Source organism: Tinamus guttatus, unplaced genomic scaffold, assembly GCF_059628265.1.
Source record: "Tinamus guttatus ecotype Peru unplaced genomic scaffold, ASM5962826v1 Tinamus_guttatus_pri_ptg000526l, whole genome shotgun sequence".
NCBI lineage: Eukaryota > Metazoa > Chordata > Aves > Tinamiformes > Tinamidae > Tinamus > Tinamus guttatus.
Window position 1 is genome coordinate 110,479 of NW_028289060.1, and position 11,870 is coordinate 122,348.

General features: G+C 52.4%; 1 protein-coding gene across 1 annotated transcript; it reads left to right on the forward strand.

The window, feature by feature from the left end:
* Positions 1 to 10,088: 10,088 nt before the first annotated feature.
* LOC148592754 (olfactory receptor 14C36-like) lies at positions 10,089 to 11,048 on the forward strand. Its single transcript, XM_088533899.1, has one exon. The coding sequence runs from the start codon at positions 10,089 to 10,091 to the stop codon at positions 11,046 to 11,048; it is 960 nt and encodes a 319-aa protein (XP_088390025.1).
* The last annotated feature ends 822 nt before the right edge of the window (positions 11,049 to 11,870 follow it).

The window sequence follows — 11,870 nt, forward strand, 5'->3', positions numbered from 1 at the left end:
CTGGTGGTAGCTGTTCTGTACTCAGTTCTGCCTCCAGCACTGAACGCTCTCATCTATAGCATGAGGAACAAGGAACTCAGGGATGCACTGAAAAAAATGATTCAATTGGTAATATTTCAACAGCAATAAGCTGCCCATCCTTCTACTCAAGTAATATCTAATTTCTCTCAGACAACTCCTGTGATTTTGGCATTCTTGCTTTAATAATGAGGTTTGTGCACAAGTTTCTGAATTCATCCCACTTCTCCAGAGGTGTTAACCGTGTCTTTCTGACCCAGAGCTCAGAGGCCTGTTTCTATCAGAGGCCTGTGTCTATCATTGTGTCAGAGCTGTCGTACCGCTAATTAAAGGTATGTTTTCATTGCATCTTGTGGATTGGGCTCTTCTTTCAAAGCTGGTGCCAAGAATTTGCTCCAGGACTTTCAGCCTGAGAGATGCTTGTTGCTTTTCTGGGGCTCTTCATGGGCCCAAGGCAATGAGCTCCTGGGTGGATATGTTAGGGAATAAGGACTGGATTCAGTTCTCACTTGTGAGTGCTGGGTGCTCCTGATAGTGATCAATGGCCAAGTAGTATCTGCCTGGGTCTGTCCCCCGTATGGTGGCCTATGACCACATTGGGGACCTTGCAGGCACAGGGAAAGGAGCTTCAAGAGCCGCCCATGACAGCTTATACCTGAAGTCATGGTCTGGATTTAGGGACACATGAACACAGCCTGAGCCATTTTATATGCCCTGTGATTGCTCAGAGCATCATTCACAGATAGAAGCCCCTTGCAATGGTGTTCTCAGGTACAATGATGCCTGTCCAGCTGGGTCTGTGTGCAACCATGAGCACAACAACTGCAGAGTCACCCTGTGACCCCAGAGCACCACAGCCCACTCACTCTGCAGAGCAGCACCAGCATCTTGGGGTCCTGCAGGGAGCACCGGGGAGGCTCCAGGACCTTCCAGGCAGACCATAACTAAGGAATTAACCTGGGGAAGGGTTTTCCAGGGAGCAGAGATATCCCTGGGGAAGTGGAAGAGGAGCGATTGTGCTCTTAGAAGGAGGAATAAATGGGGAAAAGAAATATGTTTCTGTGCATGTCAGCTAGGGGCTGGCTGCTGTGTCCCTGGCAGCAGGAGGTGCCAGCAGAGCCCCAGGGCAGGGAGCCTTGTGCTGTGCTGGAGAGAGGGGCTGGCATGGGGGCTGCAGGCAGCCTGGGGTGGGGAAGCTCTGGGATACAGGAACAAGAGGCACAGAGTGTCACTGTCCTCTGTGTCCGTATGGGGCCAGTTCCAGCTTGGAGCCTGATGGGGCACCTGACACACACAGCCCTGTCCCCTGGAGCTGCTGTGCCCACAGTGGGGCTTGGGCTGTGGGGTGAGTGCCCTGCGGGGGGCACTGCTGTGGGGCCACCCCCAGCCTGGTCTGCTCTGCTGGGTGGGCTGGGAGAGGGCAGGGCAGGTGGGGAGAGCTGGAGAGGGGCTGGGCTGGGCTGGAGAGGGTCCGGAGAGGAAAAGGACGTTTGGGGAGCTGGGTGTCCTTGGTTGCATGGCCTGACTGTGAACGGGCCGCAGGGCATTTGTCACGGATTGGTCTCTCACTTTGGCCATTTCCAGCACTCGTCCAACATTGGACATTTGCAGGGCTCAGCAGGGGCAGGTTGCTGAGGGTGGCTGCCCAAGCAGGAGGGCTGTGGTGGGCTGAGACACCAGGGGTTGTTGCTGGGTCCATGCTGGGGAGACCTTTCCCCATCCTGGAGTGCACCCTGCCCCATGAAGTGTCTGCACAGCAGGACCTTGGAACACTTGTGATTCCTTCAGGATCTGAGGCTGCCCTTTTGGTCTGTCTCCCAAAGCAAGAGCCATGCAGAGATGCAGCAGAAGCAGGACATCTTCTTTGGGGGAAGCTGAAGAGAGGGCTAAAGCAGTGAAGCAGGACTGGGGTGAACGTGTGCGTGAGGGCTGGTCCCTGCAGGTGGTCATTGGCTGCAATAAGCCAGGCTGTTGGGTGCACTCAGCTGCTCCCCGTGTGCCGCGCGACTCCCGCTGGGTCTGGCAGTGCTGCCTTCCAGCTCATCTGCCAACAACCTCCTTGTCTTCTTCCTTGCTTGTCCCGTTTTGCCAGGCACCATACACTCATTCCCAGCTGCGTAAGGGAGCAAGAAATCCCACAGCCTGCCACTGGAATGGATACACATTGCTGGAAAAGAACCATTGTTCCTTTGCAGGCCTGGCCTTGGAGGCTCCCTTCCTTTCCAGAGAGCAATGCCTGCTCTCCTGAGGATGAGCTTGTCCTCTCTTGGCACTGCTTGAGTGGAGGCATTTAGAAGGGGAGCACCTGAGTGTGGAGCAGAGCTGCGGTCCCTGCTGCCTGTGGGAATGCTCTTTGGCTCCATGATGTCCTACCTGCTTTTTCTCTGCCACAGTTTTCTCCCACAGATACAGCTTGAACAAAATAAATATAAAATAAAGAGGGGAAAACAAGGTATGAGAGTAAATAAAAGGAAAATGAAAGGAAAAGAAAGGAAAAAGGAAAAAAAATAAACAGTGAGAGGAAAAGGAATAAAAGAAAAGGAAAATAAGATAAAAAGAAGGCAAAAGAAGAAGAGAAACAAAGAGATTAAAAAAGAAACAGAAAAACACAGGAAAATAAAAGGAAAAAGAAATAGAAAAAGAAAGCAAAGAAGAGGGAGAAGAAAAAGAACAAAAAGGAATAAAATGGTGAAGAAGAAAAAAGAGAAAAAGAAGAAAAAAAGAATAAGAAAAAGCAAAAAGACAGGAAAGGGATTGTGGCATTCCCAGAGCCACGTGTGAAGGGAAGTCCTAGAGGGACAATTTGCTAGCCCTCCCTTGCCCCTAGGGGCTGGAATCTTAGGGCTACACACACACCTCTGCAATGGGGATGATTTTTGTACTTGACCTCACTTGGAAACACGACACAAAACTTAAAACAATGATACAGGAATATATATTTAAACAATAGCAATAAAAAAACTTTATAATAAACACTAACAACAAGAATAAAAACAATGTCAACAACACTAACAACAATAACAATTGAACGTCGTTCAAGCGGCGTGGCGACCTGGTTCAGGAACGGCACGGCGACCACCCCCAGGCCACTCGGACCATCAGCTCGCTGACACCAATGTGGTGGACGGCAAATGGCGTTTATTGATGGGTAACAAGGTGTTATATAGCTAAGGTTTACAATGTCACATCCATCTGCTTACATCATAGACTAAACACTATTGGCTATTAGGGGCCCTATCTTTCCGTACAGCACGATATCTTCCGGCCGCCGGACCCTAACTATCTGCAACAACTTCCCCCCTCCCTATGCATAACAAAACTAGCTAAAATACAACTATCTTATCCTTACTTATTCTTATTACTATCTTATTCTATTCTTATAGTTTATAACAATCTTAAAATTATATATCATAAACTCGACATAAAAACATAAGGCACAAAGAAGAAGGCGCGTAGAAGGTAGGGGATGACAGGTAATACCAGGGTGTAGGAATAGGGTGTACCTTGGGATAACTTGGGGGTAATACTGAGTGGATATATTCTTAAAGCAGTTGTCGGTGTTCTACTAACATGATGTTAACCTTCTCTAGCCGATTCTTGACAAACGGCATGAGCTTATTCAATATACAGGGTCCAAAGATTAGCGTCATCATGATCATTGTGATCAGCCCTATCAAGGTGGATATCAGGGTGGTTAACCACGGCGAACCGGTGAACAAATTTTTGTACCAGCTGCGTTTGGAACAGGGTTCAATGGGTGCTAGTTGGCAAGGCATGGCACTGAAAACTGGTGGCCCTGTAGTTATTTTTGTACTAATTGCTCGAGATTGTTCGATCTGTTCAAGTACCCATTTAAAGGGCTGGTGTGACTCTACCTGTCCTATAGTGACAAGCTGCAAAATTAAGATAACGCAAAGGCATCGCGGCCCCCTCTTGCGGAGGCTGTTTTGTTGTTTTCTGGATTCGGTCAGCGTGGAACTCACAGGCTTGGGCGGGACACTTGTCACCGGGGCACACGGGTTACGGGGGTGTCCGATGATCCGGTCCTGTGAACAGAAACTCACAATTTTCATTAGTTTTATTTTGAAGGTAACAGCCACCTGAATTGGGGTCAGATGCTCTTCCTTTGCAACATGCTTAATCATGTCTGCCCTGGCCGGTTTTTCTTTAATTCGGATGTTTACCTTCTTTTTCTCCTTCCTTAAGTTTGAATCAGTTGTGAGCCGCTCGTCCTGACTAGCGTCTGATCCGGAGTCGGAACTCGACTGACTGGTCACTTCCGGGCTCCGGTACCTTTTCATTGGGCTCCGGCTCCGCCTACTTCCGTCCCGCCTACTTCCGTTGTGGGCGGGCTGTTCCCCCCCTCTTGGCTCGCCCCGCCTTCTACCCGCGGAGGCGCCTTTTGTGAAATGGCCGCTCTGATCGGTCCTCAGCGCCTCGCTCGGGCCTCCTTCACCTGTCCGGTCACCCCCATTGGTTCTCAGCGCCTCGCTCGGGCCTCCCTCACCTGTCCGGTCACCCCCATTGGTTCTCGGCCCCTCGCTCGGGCCTCCCTCACCTGTCCGGTCACTCCCATTGGTTCTCGGCCCCTCGCTCGGGCCTCCCTCACCTGTCCGGTCACTCCCATTGGTTCTCGGCCCCTCGCACGGGCTTCCCTCACCTGTCCGGTCACTCCCATTGGTTCTCGGCCCCTCGCTCAGGCCTCCCTCACCTGTCCGGTCACCCCCATTGGTTCTCGGCCCCTCGCACGGGCTTCCCTCACCTGTCCGGTCACCCCCATTGGTTCTCGGCCCCTCGCTCGGGCCTCCCTCACCTGTCCGGTCACCCCCATTGGTTCTCGGCCCCTCGCACGGGCTTCCCTCACCTGTCCGGTCACCCCCATTGGTTCTCGGCCCCTCGCTCGGGCCTCCCTCACCTGTCCGGTCACCCCCATTGGTTCTCGGCCCCTCGCTCGGGCCTCCCTCACCTGTCCGGTCACCCCCATTGGTTCTCGGCCCCTCACTCGCCCCGGGGGCACCCTCGCCCAGCCCTTCCCCTTGTGGCTCGGCGCCATTTTGAGGGGCATAGGGTGGTGGCCTGGCCCAGACGTCCCCAAGCTCTGACTTCTTTTCAATGTTCCTAGCTTCCTCGGCTAGCTCGCTCCAAACAGATTTCGGCTGTTTCTGCTCCTCTGTAAGCGGGACGGGGTTCGGGGATGGAGGGGATGTGTCGCTCTCTTGCAGATCTTTAGGGTCAGCAGAATCACCATCATCTGGGGGGTGCAAAGTCTGTGCGGCTGCCCCGACTCCCATTTTCGGGGTGGCCAGCAAACAGTCCCTTACCGCTACCCAGGTCTCCTGCTCTTTTATAGCTTTCTGCAAGGCTTGTACAGCTTTTCCCCAAGCCTTAAGGTTTTTCCCACAACCCGAAGACATCATCTCCTCGGCTAACGCCTTAGTACATTTGTCCCACACTTTAGGGACACACTTCAGGGACTTCAGAATATCCACCGGCTGGTCTATAACCTTAATTTTTAAAAGCCTTGCAACAGTGAGAGTAAAATCTTTTGGCTTACAATCAATCCCCCAATGCTTATGTAATTGCGATACGACCTTCACAAGGGCTTCCATCCTCCTTGTTCGTCCGGGAGCGTCCTCCCCACCGGGCTGGTCCAGCCGCTCCAGCCGCCGTTCACCCGTCCAGCCGATGATTCCCGGGTTTCGGCACCACTTGTTGCCGTTCAAGCGGCATGGCGGCCTGGTTCAGGAACGGCACGGCGACCACCCCCAGGCCGTTCGGGTCATCAGCTCGCTGACACCAATGTGGTGGACAGCAAATGGTGTTTATTGATGGGTAACAAGGTGTTATATAGCTAAGGTTTACAACGTCACATCCGTCTGCTTACATCATAAACTAAACGCTATTGGCTATTAGGGGCCCTATCTTTCCGTACAGCACGATATCTTCCGGCCGCCGGACCCTAACTATCTGCAACACCTCAGTGTCCGGTGGTGACAAGCCAGAAAAGGCCCATGGTTTGGATGTTGGTTGTGTTGGCCTTTCTGCTTCAGGACCTGATAGACCAGCAGCAGGTAAATGGCCTGGATGTTTGTTAGTGAGGTCACTGCTGTGCCTGTTCCTGTTAGGCCAAAAGCAGGGATATGGCCTGGATAGTGGTAGTGAGGTCACTGCTGGGCCAGTCCTTGACAGCCCAAAAGCAGGGATATGGCTCTGAGGGTGACTGTGAGGTCACATCCTTCTCTGTAGACTTGATGCCATCAGGAGGCTCTGGGTTGCTGAGGTTTCTTGTGACGTCACCTCTGTTCCTGCTGCTGATAGGTCAGAGCCAGTTGAAGGTTCCAGGGCACATTGTGAGGTCACTGCTGCCCCGTGAGGGATTGGCCAGCAGCAGAACCAGCCCCAGCCAAGGGCCTGTGAGGTCCCCTCAGTGTGAGCAGCTGATCAGAGGACAGGGCTGTGACATGGACTGTGAGGACGCGTCTGTCTGTGTAGAGGACAGGCTGGAAGCGAGCTGGCCGTGCAGGGCTGTCCCCAGAGCGAGTCCTGGAGATGGAGAAGGAGCAGCAGGTGAACGGCTGTTCCTCATCCATGGACGGGATCCCTGGAGCGCAGGAGTGCACAAGGGAGGTGAGCGCTGGGGCTGGAGGGAGAGGTGGGCGGCAGGGATGGGACCTGCACAGAGAGCACGAGAATGGTAGGGAAGGAGACCTGGGCCAAGGTAGCCAGGCTGGAGCTTCTCCAGTGAGGGAACACCTATTCCTGGCCATGGGCATTTCCTGTCACACAAAGCAGCCCAACGGGCACTCTCTCCTGTGCCTGACACTGGTTCAGGAAGAACAAGGTGCCACCGAAGATGTCCATGGGCCTTGACAGCCTTTGATGCAGCCACCCGGAGGTCCTTATTAGCCCATTGCTTGTTCATGTCATGTGATGGGATGAAGAGGAGTTCAGGGGAGGAGAGCTAGAAGGGTTTGAGAGTGCAGGGCCTGGAGCAGAGACATGGCAGGTCCAGGGTGCCTCCCATTTATGCAGCACCCTGGATGTAGACGGGATGGGCTTTCCCTACAGCCAGTGCTGGAATGTCTGTGTTTGGGTACAGCATGGAAACGCAGGATGCCCTGGGGCACTTGTCCAGCAATCACTCCAAGGGGACATGGTTTTCCTGTGGGTGCCCTGCTGTATCTGCTAGAGACGTGTGGTTGTGCTGGACACTCCAGGCATCAGACAAGGCCCTGCCAGCACTTTTCTGTGACATCAAATCAAGACTCTGCATTGAATTACAAGAGCTGTTGGTTAATCCTGCAATCTTCCCATACCTCAGCTTCATGGGGAGTGTGGCTGCTGTCGTAGTTGGCATCTGGGGTCATTTCAGATGGCCAAGACGGCCAATTCCCCAACTCGTGCTCTAGGATGATGCAGGTCTCCTAGTAGCTCCATCAGAGCAAGCAGGCACTGACACACGCCTTGCACCTCCTCAGTCTCTTCTGCTGTCACCAGGTGTTTCTGTGGGAACTGCTGACTCTCACCCTGCATCTCCACTGATTGTGGTGGAGCTTTGACAAGGACCTCGTGGGCAGATCTCTGTGCTCTGCTCACTTCAATTTTGGCAAGGGCAATCCCACCATTTCTGTATTTGTGGAGTTTACAGGAGGGATCTGAATACGACTTCCGACTCACATCTAAGCAGGTACAGCCCAGATTGATATTTCTGAATCAGCACATAAACCCTGTGTCAATAACCTCCCCACTTGTTCACTCCTCAGTCTACTGTCTAGTTAAGGGATGTGAAATGAGCCTTGCAGAGTGAGACATTTCCAATTTTGATAGATCTTCATTCTCTGATGAAATAAATTGAAATATTAGAATCTCTCTCTCTCCACTTGTTAGCAAAGGACAACAGGTGATTTTTTTAGTTTATTGAAGTGCACTTTTCCCAGGAGGAGGGGGCACGAGGGACAGAGAAATTGGTGAGTTCAGCTGTTCCTCTGCTCCTGAGCGGGGCCAGGCTCCTGGGATGGAGGCAGCTCGTGGCAGCCTGGCAGCACTGCCCAGAGACAGCCGAGTGCAGGAGCAGCTCCTGTGCCAAGAGCAGCAGGGCTGCGGGCACTGCCTGCTGCTGCGGACAGCAGAGGAGAGAAGGCAGCGAGAGGGGAACGGCAGTGTGGAGTGGGAGCAGAGCTCATTGTGGGGGAAATCTTCACAGCCCTTGAAACGGTGAGTCTCTGTCTGCAGGGCAATGCTGCTGAGGTTCCTGGAGGGGGTGTCTGCATCCCAGGCAAAACATGGCTCATAGGATTTTTAATGGTCTCTCTCCTGGAGTAAGCAGGACATAGCAGGAGGAGGAGATGCTTCAGAGCAGGGATTCCCTGACACATGGTCAGAGGATCAGGGTATGCTTCTCTTGGCTATGCCACTTGAACACAGGGCTGTAGGGCTGTGAAGGCAGTGAGTGCACCAAGGTCTGCCTGGGGCTGTGATTCAGAGCAGTGTCCCTGTACCTCATGGTGCTGTTTGCCCAGGGCAGTGACTCTGCCACCTGTGAGGGTCAGCACACAGCCTCTCCAGGGAGCTCCCTGTGGTGCTGTGGGGAGAAGCTTTGGGTGGGAAGAGAGATCCCTGGCAGGGCAGGTTCTTTCTGTCTTTGAGAGGTGCTGCAGGGGTCAAGTCCTGCTCACAGCTCCAGCACATGCGCAGGACATGTCTGAGGGGTCCTTTCAAGAGGAAAAGCAAGAGAAGAGCTGCTTGAAGGAGAAGGAGCTTTCCTTCAGGTCTCTGCACTTTCACTTTCCTAATGCTGACAGGGAGAATGAAGGAACAAGTTTTCTGTTTTGGCAATGAGCTGGGAGTCGTAAACCTTCTCTCTGAGAGATTAATAGGTCTGTGAGAAATATCACTGAGCTGCTTCATCCCCACTTTAGTCCAAAGGCAGCTTCAGCATCTTCTTTGCAGCATCCTAGGACTTTATGTGACCTGCTCATTTCAACCTGCAAACACAGAGCTGGCCCTGGACAGTGCCAGAGGTTTCTGTAGGGCAGAACTGAGCACCCAGAGGGTGACATGGGATCTTTGAGCAGTGACAGGGACAGGACACTGGGACAGGGAAAGAGCTGCCAGCAGGGACAGCTCCAGGCAGCAGAGATGGGCAGGGAAGGAGAAGGAACTGCAGGGCATGAGACTCTGGCTGAACTCTGCAGCCAGAGCTGTGGCAGAGGAGAGGGGCATCTCTTTGGTGCCTCCCCACCAAGGGGCAGAGAGGGGCAGTGCTGCAATGTCCCCCTCTGTAAGGTGCCATACCCTGCAGGTAAAGTGAAGGTTTTCCAGAATGCCTCTCTGTCCCTCTCCTTGCCTCCCTTGGCAACAGGATCATGGTGTTGCTCCTTAATCCTTCTCCTGTCCATGCTGCTCCTGTTCTTGCTCTCTGCTTTCTGTGGTTGGGAGTATTCACCTGCAGTTCAGGCACCAAAGCTACAAGTAGTGGAAAAGAGGGATTTCCAAGGGAGTGAGGTCTCCACAGCCCCATTCTGTCCTGTGGAGCTCCAGGAAATGCAGTACAGGGAAATGAGTTGACTGTCCCTTAAGGAAAGTCCGCCTAAAATCCTGACAATCATTTGGCTGTTACCCTGTGGTGTCCTGCAGGCTGCCACCTGCCCTCCAGAAAGCCTCTGCTGTTTCATGGCATATCTGTGGTATCTCAGCGACCCATGGGGAACCTATGGAAATCCTGATAGTATGGAAGTGATGGTGGGAGGCTGTAAATGGGCAGCAGAAAAGGGTCGTATGTTTTGTTTGCTAGAAGGGGAGTGTGGAGACCACCCTCAGGTGCATGTAGAAAGGGTGAGAAGGTCGGAGATGGGCACTCTGAAGCCAGACTCTGCTCTCAGCAGGGGCTGCTCTCTTTTTAGAGTGACATCATTTTCTAGCTAGAAGAAGCATGAGCCTCAGAGATCTGGGAATGAGACAAATAGATGAGAAAACATCATTAATTTGTTTATTTTCCTTTTAAGAGTGTCCTCCTAACTTCTCTCTTCCTCTTTTTCCCTTGGTGAGTCTCCCATATGGATGGGGAGGAAATGTCCAACAGCAGCTCCCTGAAAGAATTCCTGCTTCTGCCATTCTCAGACAGGCGGGAGCTGCAGCTCTTGCACTTCTCGCTCTTCCTGGCCATCTACCTGGCTGCCCTCCTGGCCAACGGCCTCATCATCACAGCCGTAGCCTGCGACCACCGCCTCCACACACCCATGTACTTCTTCCTCCTCAACCTCTCCCTCCTCGACCTTGGCTTCATCTCCACAACTATCCCCAAATCCATGCACAATTCCCTGATGGACACCAGAGCCATTTCCTACTTGGGATGTTTTGGGCAGGTCTTAAGTTGTACTATTTTCATATCAGATGAGTTTTCTCTGCTCACAGTCATGGCTTACGACCGCTATGTTGCCATCTGCAGACCCCTGCACTACGGGACCCTCCTGGGCAGCAGAGCTTGTGTCAGAATGGCAGCAGCTGCCTGGGTGAGTGGTTTCCTCCATGCTCTCCTGCACACTGGGAACACATTTTCCCTACCCCTCTGCCAAGGCAATGTGGTGGAGCAGTTCTTCTGTGAGATCCCCCAGATCCTCAAGCTCTCCTGCTCACACTCCTATCTCAGAGAAGCTGGGCTTCTGGTGGTTAGTGCCTGTTTAGGCTTTGGGTGTTTCATTTTCATTGTGCTGTCCTACGTGCAGATCTTCAGAGCAGTGCTGAGGATCCCCTCTGAGCAGGGCCGGCACAAAGTCTTTTCCATGTGCCTCCCACACCTGGCCGTGGTCTCCCTGTTTCTCAGCACATGTGCATTTGCCTACCTGAAGCCCCCTTCCATCTCCTCCCCATCTCTGGATCTGGTACTGGCTGTTCTGTACTCGGTGGTGCCTCCAGCAGTGAACCCCCTCATCTACAGCATGAGGAACAAGGAGCTCAAGGATGCCATTAGGAAAGTGATTTCATGGACCTTTTTAAGCAGTGGTTATTTTTCCACATCTCTCCACAAATGACTCTTTCTGTATCCCGTAACTGGATTGAGCATTGTTTCTTCATGTTATTTTTATTATGACTTTTACTAGTGATAAGATTCGTTATCGTGTTACTATACAACTACTTGTATGCATTCCCCTTTTTACGGTGTCTGCTCTGTCTCACCTGATACTCTAAATTGTGTTGAATGCTGGACAAGGACCGGCTCCCTAACAGTATCTCTGTAATAAAGTAATTTCTATCAGTACAGTGTGTGAAAGCTGGGCTTTTCCTCCAAAGCTGGTGTCAAGAATAGGCCCAAGGACTTGAACCCCTCAAGGGCCTGCTGCACAGGATTCTCCATGGGTTCAGCAACGCAGAGGTCAGAACCATGTAATGATCTTTTAGAGACCAAGGGCTGGTTTGGGAATTCACCTCTCAGAGTCCAAGGATAGTGGAGAGGGTGAATGGTCATGGATTTACACATGCACAGCTCTCCTACGTATTAAGGCACAGTGTCAGATGGCTGTTCTCATGGAGGGGAAGCTGGAGGTGTCAGGAGAGCACAGAGATCCTCCTGGGACAGCATCTGCCTGGGATGGACTGTGAGTAGAGCCTCATAAAGGGAGAGGTCCTCAAAGATGGAGTTTCTTAGAGGTAAAGCACTGGGTATTCACAGGCAAAAGAGGACTCTGCAGTCTCAGGAGAGGCAGTGAGGACTCAACTGTCAGGAAGAAGGGAGAACGGAGAGCCCCCTGGGTCACCATCTATGAAATACCAGGGACAGGATGTATAGGCACAACTGGACACAACGAGCACCCTTGGAAATGCTCTGCAGTCCAGGTACCCTGGACTGTGCAGTC